Source organism: Heteronotia binoei, chromosome 3 (assembly GCF_032191835.1).
Source record: "Heteronotia binoei isolate CCM8104 ecotype False Entrance Well chromosome 3, APGP_CSIRO_Hbin_v1, whole genome shotgun sequence".
Classification (NCBI taxonomy): Eukaryota; Metazoa; Chordata; class Lepidosauria; order Squamata; family Gekkonidae; genus Heteronotia; species Heteronotia binoei.
In genome coordinates, this window is record NC_083225.1 from 49,096,534 (window position 1) to 49,115,045 (window position 18,512).

General features: G+C 39.1%; 1 protein-coding gene across 1 annotated transcript; it reads right to left on the reverse strand.

Annotated features, from left to right (window-relative positions):
* Positions 1-1,152: 1,152 nt before the first annotated feature.
* LOC132568186 (F-box only protein 36-like) lies at positions 1,153-14,371 on the reverse strand. Its single transcript, XM_060233752.1, has 4 exons — positions 14,239-14,371; positions 12,335-12,443; positions 1,976-2,148; positions 1,153-1,709 (listed from the first exon to the last, which is right to left on the reverse strand). Exons 1-4 carry the CDS (start codon positions 14,332-14,334, stop codon positions 1,545-1,547), a joined length of 543 nt encoding a protein of 180 aa, XP_060089735.1. The 5' UTR covers positions 14,335-14,371; the 3' UTR covers positions 1,153-1,544.
* Positions 14,372-18,512: the final 4,141 nt, after the last annotated feature.

Sequence of the window (18,512 nt, forward strand, 5' to 3'; positions counted from 1 at the left end):
CAATGGTATACAGGCACAGGAGATAGTAGCAGCATCTCTGTTGATGCTCTGAGGGCCAGTTTGGTATAGTGGTTAAGTATACAGACTCTAATATGGGAGAACTGGGTTAGATTCCCAACTCCACCACATGCAGCTGCTGGAGTGATTTTGGATCAGCCACAAGCTCTCAGCAGAGTTCTCTGAAAACTCTCTCAGCCCCACCTACTTCACAGGGTGTCTGTTATAGGGAGAGAAAGGGAAAGGAGATTGTAAACCACTTTGAGGCTCCGAGTGAAGAGTGGGATATAAATCCAATCTTCTCTTCTATCAAAAGTAAGGAATGGAAAGCTCATCTGGATAATTGACAAAGTTACCCTGTCATCTTCTCTGCAAGTCTCAAAGGATTCCAGCTCTCTGGCACATGGGGCAGCTATGAAATAGATATGTAGAGAACTAGAGTACAGGTGACATGAGTCATGCCAAATCTGACTGGTGCATCCTAGAGACCATTTACAGGCATATGAATGGTGGCAAATCAATCATTCTTCTCTATCACCATATTATCAGTGAAATCACAACTAGCTGATCTGTTCTGGGCGATGAAAGGAGGTCTGTGCCTAACAGACAGGTTACTGGAGAATGAGGTACCTACAGACATTGTGATAATTTTGCTAGTAAATTTGCCAGACCTGTTTTATTTTTCCCTCACAGAGCCTTGAGCAAGGATGTTAAGAAGCAACCATGTCAGAATTTCCTATATCACTTCAACCTTGTTTCTTTCACAGATGTCAATAGAGCATTCTGGCTTGTCAAACCCACTACATATTTAAATCCATGTTTATCCTGGCTGGTTAACACCAGCAAGTGGAGTTCAGAGGCCTGTGGCTGAAAAAGTCATAATCACTTCAAAAGGGAAGGATTCTCCGTGTTTTATTTATTTATGTTATTTACAGTTATTTTAAACTAGCTATGTTAACATTATTTATCTTTATTTATATATATCAGGAGAGGCAGATTTTTGCCTGGTCTGGAAAAGCTGTCATTATATAGGGATGACTTGGTCATATTTAGACCTATTAGTAATCTTTCATCTTAATAAAGGTAGCTGAATATATAACAATAGACCAACTACAGGCATATCTTTTTTATATGCATTTCATTTGAATTTCCAGCCTGGTCTATTTATTTATTTGAAGCATCCCCCCCACCCGTTTTAGTTCATGAAGCATAATTTTTTTAAAGTTCAGGAAGAACTGAACCAACAAAATAAAATCAACGGTGTAAACTAATAATAAAAAGTTACAGCCAAAATTAAAGCAATAAAAAAACCCAATGACAGTAATATCATGAAAGCAACAAATAGAACATGAGAAAATCAATATGCAGACCAGGCATAAAAACAAGAAGTGAAAACACTTAGTGAACAGCTACAGGGAGAAAGTTCCACAAATAGCATGTCGTAATTGAGAAAGTTTGGAGGCACATGGAGGGTAGTCCAAATTATTTCTCTCCTCCCATGACTGCTTGGGGGACCCCAGCTTGTAGCCATCAATTTGTACCCCTTTTTAAAAAAATGTAGTTTGTCTCCTCTGCATCTGCGTCAGGAAGCCTTGTCTTTGGCTGAAATTCACTGACCTCTTATGAGCTGGGAACTTGATCATTTTTGCATCAAGAGTATATTTATCTTGCAATTGTTTTATTGTTTCCCAAAATTCTTCTGTGTTGCACAACTGAAAGAGAAATAGTTGCAATGTATATTACATAACACACAAATGCATGTCATACTCTCAGCTTATTTTAAATATGCTTCCAATAGTTACTTCATCTTTTGATCTGCTCTGAAACCAATATTAGTTTAGGTATGCTAGCAAACTTCCATGGATAACTGATTTTACATGTTTCTTCTGTGAACTTCATTTAAGCTGAAGATTCCATCTTGATGAAATTCTTTAGAGAATCAATATAGGCCATTAAATAATTATGTGAGAATTTTTACCTGGCGAAACTTTTTACATGTTTTTGACAATTGTCCAATATCCTCCACACTGAGAAATGACAAGATGTATATAATCAAACTCTCAGGCATTCGAACAAGGAAATCATAATGTCCTTGACACAAGTTGAGAACATAATCTAGCATTTTCTTTCCGAAGATACTTCGTAGTTGTTCTGAATTGTTAAAAAGAGAGAGAATATATATATATTTTAAATTCAGCCACAGCAGGAAAATTCCATCTTATGTTTTTTTTTATTCATAAAATCATAGAGTTGGAAGGGACCTCCAGGGTCATCTAGTCCAACCCACTGCACAATGAAGGACTGAAAAAGTTTGTTTTACAGACTTACAGTTTACAGTTTGTTTACAGTTTAAGTTTACAGAGAAGGAGGAAAAAATAGAGGCAAATACACCTTAAATGATGTAATATGAAAAGCCCTCAAAATAGAAATGCTACAAAGAAGGAATCACCTTCATTTAAAGGCAGCTACGAAGAGCTTGTGTGCACCTAAATCAAGCCACCTACCAGTACAGTAAAAATGTAAAATGATTGAAAAAATGCAATGTTAAATAGATGACTGAAAAAATACAGTGTTGAACATTAACAAGATTCCTAACTCTGAAGCAAACAACACATTTACAAAACTCCTCCTTTAACATGGTATATTTACATTTCCAAAACTTTATATGTGTTTTTAAAGCCCTGTTAGAGAATGCAAAATCTCCACTATATGTACACATAAAAATATAATGATTCACTGCAACACCTGTATGTGCAGTGTAGTATATAGTAATGTGGCATGTGTGAGGCATTTCTATTGCTAATTCTTGAGTTTAGGCCTCCTAACAATCTCCAGGAATAAATCAGCACAGTGCCTTTCTCTGAGTAAGGTCAAATGCATCACCTCACGCAAATATACCGTGTACATATATACCTGCACATGTATGTACTAAGAATGTATGTGTGTGGAGGAAAACCACAAGCAATTCACTAATAGTGTTAAAGCCAGGATTCACTTGTCAGACTATACCAAAAAATCCCATTTAGCTCAACTGATGCTTAAATCATGGATACTTTCTCATTAAAGAGACCTATAGGTGATCTAGAGGTCATATTCTTATTCTCTGAACAAAAGCCATGTAACATTTATATTAAGACCAACCTGAGAGATCTTTCTTCTCCTGCACTCACACATTTTAAAAAATTCTGCCCTGATTTTCTAGAGAACTTGGAAAGCTCTGACATTGTGTGTTCTTATTTTAGTTGGTCTTTATAATGTGTTTTTTGTTCTTGGACTTTGCTACAGACCAATATGGCGACCTTTATTTGCATTCTTTGGGGAAAAATCACTAAGGGAAACAAAAGCCTAGCTAAAGAGAAAGCAAGAGGAAAGCAAGTTTAATATCATTTTTCTGGAGCATATCTAGTTAAGCACTTACCTTAGAAAAGCACAGTGAGCATGAATATAGTGTGTCTGTGAAGAACCCTAGCTTATATTAGCTAAATTTTTTACTCATTTTACTTCTGGGAGCAATTCCATGTGTGGTTTTTGATCTAGAATCCTCTAAATCATCTAAGTTTAAGATTCTAAAAGGACATTCACCTCCTGTATGATTCCATTCACTCACAAAGATTCTCTCCAGAGGCCCTTCTCAGGTACTCCTACTAACAAAGGTTAGTCAGTAGTGTCAGGGTTGCCAAGTCCAATTCAAGAAAGATCTGGGGACTTTGGGGGCAGAGCCAGGAAACTTTGGGGGTGCAGCCAGGAGATATTGGGGGAAGAGCCAGAAGCAAGGTTGTAACAAGCATAATTGAACTCCAAAGAGAGTTGTGGCCATCACATTTAAAGGGACTGCACACCTTTTAAATAGCTTCCCTGCATTGAAAATAATGAAAGATGGGAGCACCTTCTTTGGGGGCTCATAGACTTGGGCCCCCTAGTCCAATCCTTTTTAAACTTGGACAGTGTTTTGAGGAGAGGCACCAGATGCTATGCTGGCAATTTAGTGCCTCTACCTCAAAAACCAGCCTCCCCAGAGCCCCAGATACCCATTGATCAATTCTCCATTATTCCCTATGGAAATTGGTCTCCATAGGGAATATGACAGGAGGGTGGAATATAAATTTGATAAAGTAAATAAATAAATAACTCCCCCAACAGAATTGCCTATTCCCTGCTGCCCCTCTTTGCCATGTTCAATACCTAGGTCTTTTCAAAGAACCCAGAGCTACTCCAATGAATTACATTACCATACTAAGAATGGGTTATTTAGTGCAAGGAAAGGGCAAACTGCCATGGTAATTATTAAGTAGAATACTGAGTTGCCCAGGCATGCCATATGAAAGGCACATTGTTTTCTTTGCCCAATTGGGTAGAAGGGATTTCCTTTTAATATCCAACAGTGCAGATGCCATAGCCCTTTCCACTCTGAAAGCTTTTCAAATTTCAAATATAAATAAAATGGACTTAAAGGATAATTATCATACTTATCAGAATGACTTGGATACTGTGTGTACTGAAGGTATTTGGAATGATAAATGAATTTCTCCATAGCTACTATGTCATGTGGTCTAGACCTATTCATTAAGTACATAAATAGAACAAACAGCTAATTTTAAAGAGTGAATGACTGCCTTAAAAACAAGTAAGACAGGAAGAAATTAAACTACCTTATGCAGACAGATCATCCAACCTGTGCTGAAAGCACTGCACTGGTTGCCCATTGCATATCAGGTTCGTTTCAAGGTGCTGGTTCTTACCTTCAAAGCCCTATATGGCCAGGGACCTGCATACCTTAGGGACTGCCTTTCCCTGCATGTTCCCCCGAGAGCACTTTGGTCTGGGTCAAAAAAATCTACTTTCAATCCCCAGCCCTAAAGAGGCCCGGCTCATGTTAACTAGAGATAGGGCCTTTTCTGTAGTAGCCCCACACTCGTGGAATGAGCTCCCTGAGGAGGTCAGGACCTGCAAGAGCTTATACAGTTCTGCAGGGCCTGTAAGACAACACTCTTCCGCCAGGCATTCACAATTTAGATTGTTGGCTACTGCAATGATCCAAAAATATCTGGATTACTTCTTGCAATCTGCTTCATATAGAACATTTGGACCATTAAGATATGCTCTATCGAGAACATCTAGCTGGAGTAGCAGGGTAACATAATTAAGATCATAGCACCTGAATTGTTAATTTCTATGTTTTAAATTTTTATTTTTTTATGTTTATCATATGTCTATACTCATGTATAGTCATAAGCATGTGAGCTGCCCTGAGCCTGCTTCGGTGGGGAGGGTGGGATATAAATTGAATTAAATAAAAAATGATGGCATAAATCACAATAAAGGATGAACAGGAGAATGAAGCTGAGATAGTATGGCTAATATTGCTGGGTCCACTGATGGTGTTGCTAGGATCCATGTGAGAAAGCTGGCACTTTGGTTTGTTGTAGGCATTGGTACCAGAGTCCATGTCACTGTTAAGTAGTTTATCATTGTAGGTAAAAGGTTATACGTTCTTTTCTGACAGGAATTTATTAATTTTTCATTGTCTGAAATGCTAGGTTCAGTGGCCATTTTTGGTTCAGTGGCCATTTTTAATTCATTGTATGAGATCACTTGGTTATTGATCAACAAGTCCCTATAAGAACTGTAACCTGAAATTTCCCATCTTCTCAAAGGGGCAAGTTCTGGACTTATCTCATCAACCGTATCACTAATAACTGAGGCTAAAGGTGAAAATCTTGGTGACAATTTATGTTTTACTTGGTCCCACATGCTAAGTATAGCATTAATAGTGGTATTATCATTATTATAATATTTCTTCCTGTTTTCCTTTTTTATCAAAGGCCAGCTCTTCAGAGGTACTGCCACAAAATTGTTCTATTGAAATATTTTCAACAATGTTTGTTAGCCAGTTCTTCAGCTGATTAATTCTAGAAGGTTGGTAATAAAGCTTAAGTTTGGGAACCTCCAAACCACAGTTTATTTGTCATACATATTATTGCATCATATCATAGGGTTTTTTTAAAAAAAATCCCAAATAGTGATTACCGTTCTCTTAACAGTTTTTCTGGAAGTTCAACTGGTAGGTTTTCAAATAAGAAATTGAATTTGGGAAGGATCTTCATTGTAATGGAATGTATACAACCAAGAAAGGATAATTTTAAGTTCTGCCATTATTTTAACTTTAAAAAAAAATTTCAATAATCATTGGGGAATAATTATTTTTTTTAAGATCTTAAAATTCTTAAAAGGAGCTTTCCACTATGAAATAGGACTTTATGCAAATTATGTTGTAATCTTTCTAACAGATATTAAACAATCTTGTAGAGCATTAAAAAAACTGGTTTTGCAATATGGGAATGCCTCTGGATATAAGCAGAATGCAGATAAATCAGTGCTCATGTGTTTTAATACAAATATTGATGACTATAAAAAGGACGGTTGGATAAAAGAATTGAAACTGTTGACTTATATCAGATATCTTAGTTTTAAAGTTTTATCATTTTATATAAAATGTTTTAACCCTGTTGTGGAGGGCATACTGTTACATGTTGGTGTATACGCTGGGATGTTATGACCTATGGCTGCAGCAATAACAATAAAATAAACTCAGAGGTTGATGTCCTAGCTGGTGTTTCCATAGGGTTGTCAGGTCCAACTCAAGAAATATCTCAGGACTTTGGGGGTGGAGATGGGCGCAAGGATGTGACAAGCACAACTGAACTTTGAAGGGAGTTCTGGCAATCAAATTTAAAAGGACCACATGCCTTTTAAATGCCTTCTTTCCTTTTAGAAACAGTGAAGGATTGGGGCACCTTCCTTTGAGGCTCATAGCATTGGACCCCACGGTACAATCTTTTTGAAACTTGGGGGGTGTTTTGAGGAGAGGCACTAATTGATATGCTGAAAAATTGGTGCCTCTACTTCAAAAAACAGGGTCCCTCCCAGAGCCTCAGATACCCACAGATCAATTCTCCATTATACCCTATGGGAATCTGTCTCCATAGGGTATAATAGAGTGCCCAGCAGACATTTCCTTCCCCCTTGCTTTCTTATAGCCCTGAAGTGGGTGAAGGGCCTCTAAACCAGGAGATCCCCTATCCCCAGCTGGAGATTGGCAACCCTATGTAACAGTTTCCATTGTGAGAGAACTGAAGTCATCTAATACTCAATTTACTAATCTGGGATGCCAGAAAACTACTGTTTTTCTTGCACCTGCAACTAAAAATATCACGTAGAATACAGTGGTAATGTTTGTGACACCTGTATCTATTGGATAGTGCCTGTGATATGCAACACTCATCACCCTCCATCCATTGTTTCATTCTGCTTTATCCTCATGAAATTTTAGGCACTCATTAAATTAAACTGATTTTCCTAAAATTCAAGATAACAGTCTGCATTAAAGAAGCAGCAAGAAGAACAGAAATTGCTGTTTTTGGAACTACTTTAACCTATCCAGCTATGTCATTTTGAAAGCTATGCCACCACCACCCTATGAGTGTGTGATCACCCAGCAAGCTTGCATGGCAGAGCAGGAATCAAACCTGGTCTCCCGGATCATACTTCATCCCCCACTCCCATTTTCCCTTCAGAGACTGTACTCCCTGTTTTGTACACTAGAACACATACAGGGGAATAGTGTACTTAGAAGTATGTTGTTAATCAACTTCACTGGCCTATTAATTTGCTTCATTTATACCCCACCTTTCTTCCCAATGCAGGCTTAAAGCATCTTACATTGTCTCCTCTCCTTATCGGGGAGAACCGGGTTTGATTCCCCACTCCTCCACTTACAGCTGCTGGAATGGCCTTGGTTTTAGCCATAGCTATTGCAGGAGTTGTCCCTGAAAGGGCAGCTGCTGTGAGAGCCCTCTCAGCCCCACCCACCTCACAGGGTGTCTGTTGTGGGGGGGAAAGATACAGAAGATTGTAAACCGCTCTGAGCCTCTGATTCAGAGAGAAGAGCAGGGTATAAATCTGCAGTCTTCTTCTTCTTCCTCCATTTTATCACCACCACCACCACCACCCTATTAGTGTGTGATCACCCAGCAAGCTTGCATGGCAGAGCAGGAATCGAACCTGGTCTCCCAGATCATACTTCAACACTCTAATCATTACACCTCACTGACTCACTACTGAGCAAAAGCTTCCACTTTAAGAATTCACTAGAATGATTTTTCTTGGGTTTTCCCCCCCAGACATACTGTTATATTTCTGCTGTCAGGAAATGTTCTGAGAGTGACCTTGGTAGACAATACTATCCAGGATACTGGAACACAACAGTATGTCATGAAATTTAAGAACAAGGAAGTAAACAAAGAGGTTACATTATCTTTGTGACTTTGTATCTGAAAAAGCGTTTTTAGCAACCATGGATCTGCTGAGCAGGGACAATTTAGTCTGAAGCAGACATTGACATACACTGAACAATAAGCAATAATTTAAATCTTTAAATTCTTTGATGCAGAGGGTTATTTTTAGTATACAATCATAGAGATGTCAATTAGTTCATCATATCTTTGTAGCCTCTTACTGCATCTGTTTATCTTATGCTAGATTTTATATTAATTCTACTTTAACTATCTAACAAAAGTGAGTAAATTAATTACACTTTATTCTACTCTGGTTTTACCGCTTTCATTTTCACCATCTTAGGGACCTTATTTGGCTGGAATGTCAGCATAACAATATTTAAAATAAAGATGAAGGTCTTTTATTGTTTTCTGGAATAAGATGAAACCAGAGGAAAAAAGATATGTAAATCTAAGATATCACTCTGGGAATATGCACTGCAGAAGGGATCCACCAACATTTTGAGCCTTTCGTATTCTGACACAGGACTGTAAACAAAAAGGCCACAAGAGGAGATGGAGATACATATAGGGGGACCTCAAGTGCAGGGGACAAGTGGAATATTTATATATATACTGGGAAAGAGTAATGAGAAAGAATAAAACCAAAACATTATTTTAATCTGCACAGCCAATCAGAGGCCCTGCTAGGCAGAAACGCTACCTGTCTACAACCATTTTATAAAAACACTTGGCAGGTGCCATAAATAGGGTTGGTGGTTGTCATGGTGCCCACAGGCACTGTTTTTTACCCCAGCATTGCAGCATAAATTTCTGTATTTCTATTACGTCTCATTAAGCTATCTGCACATTTTTCACTTTGCTAGTTTAGTTTTGAAATTTTAAAATTTTAAAAATCAAATAGTCATACTGTATGCACGCAAGTCTGCAGCTTCATCATACCTAATGTCCTGTAGATCATACTCTAGCTCAGGAGTATCAAACTCATTTGTTACAAGGGCCAGATTTGACATAAATGGGACTTTATGAGGCCAGACCATGTGAATCATACAATGTAATGGCAATTAGCACAGATATAAACTGTATAAGGATAAGGGGAAACACAATTAAAGATATTATTTTTCCTTAAAATACAAACATGCTTAAAACTCTTGTGATATTTAGTTTAAAATGGAAAAGTAGGGGAAATAATGAGATTTGTTAATGTGATTTTTAAAATAAAATGTCAAGAAAAAGCATTTAGATCACAGCAGAAACTGAAAATATAAAATGCTCTGAAGCCTATGAAAACATGAAATGGCTGGGCATTGCAACATTCCCCCCTCCCCCCAGGTTTACTCAGATTGGCAATGACTCTCCAGTGTAATATTCCCCTTTGGCTGTGGGTTCCCAGGTTAGAGTACTCATTAGGGCACCAATACTCAGGTCCATTCAGCAGAGACAAGCCGGCTCAGAGCATCAACCTTTTATTTGCAAGGACACAACTTCAGAAAACAACAGCTTCAGCTGCCCACAGGAATTCTGGAAAGTGAAACTGAGCTCCACTCCATTGAAACACATTGCAGCACAGACAAAGTTGCAAGGAAAATGTGGAATGGATTTTCCATTAGGGTCTCTGTCTATCTGGGTGCAGAGACCTTAACGGAAAATCCACTCTACATTTTCTTTGCAGCTTTGCAAACCCAGAAGAACTCCCTGCTGAATCTGGCAATGACAAAGCAGAAGGAGCTGGGAACTTTGGCAGCCTGGGAGCTTCAAAGGGTGATAGGAGGGGGAGAAAAGAGCTACAGGCCTGATTAAAGTCCTAGGTGGGCTGGTTCTGGCCCATGGGTCAGACATTTGACCACTGCTCTATAAGCTATTGAGAAACAATTTTGATAGATAATTCAGGCAGCTGCTTGAAGAAGATGCATGCTCAGCCATGCCTTTCTCTAGTCTTGCCACTATTTTTGATTATTTTGTTCAGTAACCTCACTGAGTTTACTGATGCAAGCCTCAGTTACTTCAGTGTTTTAAAATGTGCTAAAGATAACAGTCAAATATTATTTATTAATGGGAGAAAACCAAAATGAAGACATGCAGTCTAAGCCCGTACATATTTTATCAATTACTCTGAAGGAAGTATGCCTAGCATTGGAGTCCCCTTGATAATGCTATAAGTTGCCCAAAAGGTTTTTGTTCTAAAAAGGTCTCTGTTTTTTGTTGGGGGAATTAGCCAGAAGACAGGCTTGCATGGGGAAGGGGGGGGGAACTAGTGACATTCTCCAACTATGTTTTATGGGGATTTCCCCCCTAGAGAACTGTCAAAACGAATCAGACTGTTGCTTAACTAAGAAAGGTTGCTTTATTGAAAAAGAAAATAGTAAAATAATGCACACTTACAGAAAATAAGATGCACACTGAAAACCAGAGGTGGAATTCTAGCAGGAGCTCCTTTGCATATTAGCCCCCCCCCCATGGTAGCCAATCCTCCAAGAGCTTACAAGGCTTAAGAGCATATGAAAGCTTACATTCTGAATAAAACTTAGTTGGTCTTAAAGGTGAACTTGTCTACTGCTTTGTTCTATTGCAGCGTTCCCAATTTGCAGGGTCGTGACCTGGTACTAGGCCAAAGAAGCCTCAATACTGGGTCACTAGGGGCAGTCCGACAGCCCCCTCCCCTCTCTATTTATCTTTGGTGACGCATGCCGCACCGCGCTCCAGTCTCTGCCCCCCATGCCACTGCCTGTAGCACTCAGAGAGGGCTACAGACACTGTGTGCTGGCCAGAAGTCCTCCATTGTCCCTCTCTGATGTTCAGAAACATCAGAGAGGGCAGGGAAAGCTCCTGACTGGCGTGCAGTCTCTGTATGGCTCCCTGAGCATCCTCCACCCAGACCATGGGGAAAGAACCAGGCCAAGGAGGGGGGGGGGGGAGTTTGGGAAACCCTGTTCTATTGCTTCAGACCAACACAATTGTCTGCTGGGATCTATCTACAAGGCTCTTTTTTGTAAGCTCTTGGAGGATTGGCTACATCAGGGGTGTGTGACCTAATATGCAAAGGAGCTCCTGGTAGAATTCCACCCCTGCTGGAAACAAACACATAAGCTGGCAGAAATGCAGGAGTGAGAGGAAATATAGCAGAGTTTCAAGGAGTTATAGTTACCTATCCAGAAGAGGCAAGGTCTAGAGCAAAATGTCCAACATCTTAGGTGTACATTTGGGGCTCAGGAAAATACACACATACATATAATATCAGTGGAATAATACAGGGGAAAAATATGTCCTGAGGCAGTTTGACATGATTGTCGTGAAATAATGCCTTAATGTTTCTCCCATGACATGAATAAAGAAATGGGAGATATTTGAGAGGATTTCCTGATGCAAAACAAAATTCAAGTTGAAACTCTCATTGCTTCCTCCAGAAGTCAGAGTGTTCATGGTTGTCTAATTACAATAATCTAAAGTAAAAATATTGCCTTATGACCCTTCCTTTGTGTTGGATGGGAGACCTACCTGTGTTAGCTGTACCTTTTGTGAGGTAAAGTGTGGGTAAGGGGAAGATTAACAATCCAGGTAAATAATTTAAGGTCTGGATGAGGCAAGTCTATTGTTTTACTTATGTATACTTTAGGGTGAAGAGAAAGATAGCAGCATGGTCATGCCAGCGTTTTATTTCTTCCCAGGGTCCCTGCCTAGACATGTCAGTGAGGTCTGCCAGCCCTGACATCCATCTTGTGTACAGCTTGGCCAAACTGCCTGGTACATGAGCTCTTGTGGTGCTATAAATTAAGAGTGCTCATTTCCAAACTTATCCCTTAGCAAGAATGTATGATCTGCCTGCTTACACCCAGGGAATACTTCCTTGGGAGTAAGCTGTATTTGACATATAACTAGCTTCCAAGTATATATGTACGACTGAGCCCACTGAACAGTACTTGTTTTGAGAAAATATACAAAAGACCAGGCAGTAAAAGTAGTACAGTGACTTACAGAGTCACACAAACACTATGAAACTAGAAATACAAAGTTTGGTGAAAGTTCTTTAGTCAGTCAATACTTGCTGTGTAATTGATCATCCATGACAAAATCTTTATGGAGTTTCTTTATTTCTCTTGGGCAATTCCTTTCTTGATTAGGTCGAAAAGAGATTCTCCATGATTTCCAGATAACCTACAGCATCAATATTTAAAAGGATGGATCAGGCTGTGCATGCTGCTTCATTTCCCTTTTTTGTCAAGAACGGAGAGCTTTATTATTCAGCACATGAGGCTACATAACATATAATATCAGTGGAATAACCTCCATAAAAGTATAAGTAATGTTTCAGCAAATGTAGCTATAAGGGAAAACCAGAGAAGTTAAGGAAAATAACATCTTCCATATCAAATATATGCTGCAGATGTAAAGACATATGGGCTTATTCATTCATATATGGTAGCACAGCATGATTGTAAAAGTTGTTTTTTTTTTTTTTTTAAAATGCTATGGCAATTTCACTTTCTCTCACAGGATTTCCCTTTAGCTGAACAGCCCTTTTTTCTTAGCTGAGAAGCCCTCCCCGCCCCCCCCCCCCCAATTTATTTTTCTCTGGCTGTCCCACCAAGTTGTTGAATGTATATTGGTAAATGTTGACCCAGTTTAGGAAATTGAGAGGAGAGACTAAAATCTTTCTTTTCTCCTCTTGGCTGATGGTAATTCAAAACTAACAAATTGCTTTGGTTCACTTTTGAGGGGAAATGGGCAGGTAGAAATAAGGGTTAGGACAACAGGAATGAGGTAACATTGTATAAAAATGAAACCTGATAATTTGTCACAAACAAGTAACTGTTTCTGTTATTCAGACAGTTCTTTAAAACTTGAAAGAGATTTCTTGGCAGTCTCTGCTTAAATATACAAGCACAAGTGTCTTTGTTTCACAAATTGGTGAAGACAGGAATATTCATACTTTCCAGTTTCCTTCCTTATCCACTGGCTAGGGATTGCACATGTCTTCTAAGAGCTATTTCCCTCAGACGATAGGGATGGGCAATGTGTCTCATTTCCCTAACTCAGGATCCTTCTTGATTTTCTCACAGTCTGCTTTGCTCTCTGTTAACTTTTAACTCCCAGTTCCTAACTGAAATTCTCATCTGAAGAATTTCATTTGAATCCCCTGTCACTCAAGGTTCTCAGACCAGGTTACAGCATTAACCATTTACTATCCATGACAAAGGCATTTATGTCAGGGGTGGCCAATGGTAGCTCTCCAGATGTTTTTTGGGGCTGACGAGAATTGTAGGCAAAAAACAACTGGAGAGCCACCGTTGGCCACTCCTGATTTATGTCACTGCGATAAATTCTTCATATGTAAATATGAAAAGATCCTAGCATAGCCCTTTTGAACATTATGCCTAGAGGGATCTCAGTTAACAAGATGTGGATATTAGGAAATTAATTCACCACAACCAGAATGTTAATAGCCACATGCATGGAGACAGGAGCAGGCACCAAATATTGAGAAATGGCTAAGGAAAGTATGATATATTATGTTAACTGAGGGAAATATCTGCATATAGGAAGTTCTAGGATGGAGACAAATATGTACAAGTCTGGTCTCCCTTCATTACTTTTGGAATAGAAATAACTCTAAAGAATTGGTCAGAAAAGAGGTATTGAACCTTGTTTAGATTATCAAATCTTATATGATGGAACTGAGGGCTTTACTTTCAAACTAGATGTGAATACAAATTAATTACACTGCTTACAGAGAAACAAAGTAAATGCTACGTTGCCATCCCCCTCCCCTTTTTATGAATACAGCCCCAGGAATGCAAATCTCTGGATTATTTCTAGGACTGCCTGCACAACCAGTATGCAGCATTGCCACTTTCCCCCCTCTGTCTTTAAAAGAAGCATGAGAGGCAGAAGCTCTCCAGGTAGTTTTCCCCCATCCTCACCCAAATATAAGATATCAATGGCTTTTTACCTCATTTTTTGTAACCGTCAAGTGATGAAAGTCTTTGCTAGGGGAAGGCGCTTGCATGTAAAGTTCATACAGCTTATCCTGCAGTAGAGAGGACATTTTGGTTTTCCTTGCCTGTTCAGTTAGCAACTGAAATCAAACTCAGAAATTTGTTTCTATGGTCTCTATATGAAGAGGGCTTGAACTCGCTTCGTCCCAGTAGTGTTTGCATTCCTGAGGTCAATTTCTTCATCCAAGCAAGACTCAAATGTGCAATGTTGACAACAGCATCAGTTAGTCAACAGTAAGGAACAATATGCTAGTTGCCTGATCCTATGAATATCAGGGGAAGGGAGGGAGCAACTCCCATTAACTGTACAGTAGAAATTTCACCTTGGAAAAAGAGAGTACTTCAGGCTTATAGCATGTTTATACTATTTATGCATTTATAAATATACAGGGGAGTAGCAAATAAGCACTCAGAAGGCAATGATAGTTTTAAGGATGCAGCAGTATAGAGAGCCAGGGTTTTTTTGTAGAAAAAGCCCAGCAGGAGCTCATTTGCATATGAGGCCACACCGCCTGGCCTGAGAGCACATGGCTGCTGCATGGCAGATCGGGCCAGTCAGAGCCCTGGCCAGTCCAGGTGGAGCTCTGCTTCTGTGGGCTCCTGCAGAAAAAAATCCACGTAGAGAGCTATGACACCTTCACACTTCGGGTCCTCTCTGTCATTCAGACATCAGCAGACAGGATAGCCTAGTCCCTTTTAATAACAGGCCCTCACTCACATAAGAGTTATTGGAGTTCCATCCACTGTTCCATCCAGATGCTGCCATCATTTATTCAAATCCCATATTACATATATAGACCAAAAGATTAGCAAGTTTTGAACTGTGGTCCTATTCCCACAATTAAGAGCCTTTGGTTACAAACTATTTCAGCCTGCTCTAAGCACTTCTTCTCCACAGTTTCACTCAGACATACTCTTTTTCCTCTCAAACTCCTAGTTAACTCTCAATTCCCTCTCACCTGCTGTTTTCCAACTGCCTCTCCCCAAGATTCTGTCAGCTCCCATCAGTGACTCTTAGGGAGAGGTGGAACATACCCTGTCCATCACAAGCTGCTTCAGAATTAGGGATGGGCATGAACCAAAAAATGAACTGCGGTTCAAGCATGAACCGGGCCTGTTCAGGGTTCATTTTGAACCAGTTCATTTGGTTGCACCATGCCTGAAGGCAAAACTCTAGTATGCCTTCTGGTTTTCTTTCCAGAGTTCCTAAAATATATTAATTAAAAAAATAATGCTTATGCCATAGACATTATATATTATGTATGCATACCTAGAGATAGAAAATTTATATTTATCTTTTCTCAATACAAACTATTTCCCGCTCTTCAATAGTAATTTTACTGCTGCTTTTTAGAGAACAGCCACTAGGTGGCAGCAAGCATCACTTTGAACAATCACTGTAGTTAAAAGAAATAACACAAAAGGTAGTTATATTTATATGTGCTTCATATTTAACTGTGTAAATTAAACTCAGAAAAATAGTTTGAGAAATGGACAAACATTTAAAAGATTAATTCTTTTCTGAGCACTCACCAGTAGAATTGCCAGTTGAGTGATGGGAGACCTTTATTAGTTGCTCATCATACAGTCATCCATGTTTTAGGTATATGTGGGTGTGTCTGCACCTGGAAGTCATGGTGACCTCTGGTGACTGATCCCTACTGGAGGCCTGGAAAATATTCAGAGAGGTGGATGAATAAAGCCTGCTCCTCTCTTCTCTCAGCTGGGTATTTCAAGGAAGCCTCTCATTCAAGTACTAACCACAGTTGACCTTGCTTAGCTTCCAAGATCTGACAAGACTGGGTTTGCCAGAGCTATCCAGGTTAGAGCACCATACAGTTGTCAAAGATGCAAGAGTCTTCCCAAGGAAACAAGAACAAACTAGTGATAAGATGATATAACCTCTCTATACTACACCGAGGTAATAAACACTATCTTGGCAAACACAAGTCCATTCCATGTTGTGTTGGTTCTGTACATATGTTTAACATGTTGCCAGGTAACAACTTATCCATTCTATAAATGCCAAGAAGGAAAAAATGTGGTATGGAAAGTGGCAGCATAAGAGACCTTAAAGAGAATATTTGCTAGAAGAGCAAATGTTTACTGTATAAAATGGGGTCAGTGCTGACTATAATAACTTTTTATAACGTCCCATAGTATCATTGCCCACTTAGAATTTCTGCTACAGGTCTCAGTCAAAATCCTTATAAGACCTAAACAATATTCACAGGAAATCAGAAGAACAAATGAGATGGGAGTAAGAGACTGAAAATAACAGTGATTACATTTTCATGCACATGAAATTTACTCTTTTGCTCACTAGTGCAATTATTTTTCTTGTTATGTTCTAGGAAAGTAGCTGTATTACTGTTTCTTCAAATTATGTAACAATCAATTTTTTTCTAACTATAACAGCAAGCACATAAAGTTTGAACACAATACATGTGTTCTTAGACATGCAGCATGCCTGGAATGCTATGCCTAGTCAGGGTTCCTGGGGCTGACATTTAGGAAAGCTATGCAACATTGGTGCAATCACAGCAAACTTGAAAGCCCAACAAACTTTTTTCACTTTTGGAGCACTGAAGTTATTTTTGATATGGGCTGACTTCTGTTTTCTTAGATTGAAGCTCCACAGTTGGAGTGCCAAGCACTTCATATCCTGATTTATGATGACATAGAAAATGATCTTTCTAGTATAGAACTAGGCATATGCAATCAGACATTGCCAAGCCAATAAAATGCTTAATATTTATTACAGAGGATCAAATTGGTAATTGCTGAAGGCACTCCGGGTATTTCCTGATTCTGGTATTTAAGTCCAGATCAATATCAGAAATATCTGGAATTGGGTCAGAGAAAGCCTTTCTGCTGATCTACAGATTGTGCATTGACTCTTTAACCTTTAAAGGGCCATTTTTGTGGCCTCTGGACTTCTAATCTATTGCCCATTAAAAATAACGGCCCTTTAAGGTTAAAAATAAAAGATTAAAGAGACAATGCACTAAGGAGCAACTGACACCCTCCCCCCCCCCAAGCAAGCAAGAGGAAGAAAGAGAGAGAGCGCTTCACAGCTGCTCTGTGGCAACATGCTTTAAACTTCAGAATCCACTGCAGTAGACCTGGCCTCCAAGTCCAAATGCCAGGTGTACTTTTCATTGACCTTAGACTGCTGGTCAAATCACTGGGCTTTTTAGAAACTTAATGAAAATACATATTTGTATGTTTGATGTGCATTCCTTTCTAGCTCAACTTTCATAGCCATGCACAACAAAGAGAAAAAATATTAAAATCTTAAGCATGCAATCATCATAAAATCAAGAACAGTAGTAAAAAGATCAACAGTATACTGCCATCCATTATTCACACCCCGACACTGAATGCTTGCAGAAATGTTAACCTGCACCTGGAATGGACCACCTGAGAGGGACAAATGTCACAAGACAATGAGTTTTGTAGCCCAGTGGTGACTGCTGATGCTCTTGGACATAAGCAATTTTGCTTTTATGTAAGATGTAACTGTTGACCAGAACTTCTTTGACAGATCTGAAAAACATGGGAGAGTTTCTACAAGCACATTGGACCAAAACCATTTGGGATCAAAACCAGCACCAATAAGATCTGTATTGTGGACAAACTTTCTGAAAGTTCTCTTGCCACCACCTATCTTAACTGCAAGACAAATGTAAGTAATGTGACCAACTAAGTAATGTGACCAAAGCAAAACTAGTCCTGTGGCAAAAGCTCACATACTTTTCAGAAGGCAAGTCAATATGATTATGTCTGAGGTTAGATAAATGCTGGTGCCCTCTCCTGAGGTCTCACATTCAGGGTAAAGCTCTCTTTGGTCTACCACTTCAGACTGCAGGTGGGGACACCAGCACACATGATGGAATGTGCCCTCACAAAACAGTCCTATGTATGCATAGAAAACTAGGTCAAGGAAAAGCTAGGTTAGAATTATTCCCCTGATTTTCTATGTGTACAGCGTTTTGGGGACAGGGGCAGAAATGAAGGAACAGACAATCATGCAAGTTCAAGCTAGCAATTAACCATAACCATGCAAAACTTTTAGAAATTCCACTTGGAGCTTTTCTTCTGCGCTTTTGGTGGTGCATGAGTGGATGTCAATTAGAATGGTGCATAACTGTGTTCTTTTTATTTTGCAATTACAAAATCAAAGATTTCCCATAAAATACACTACATACATTTATAAAATTCATTC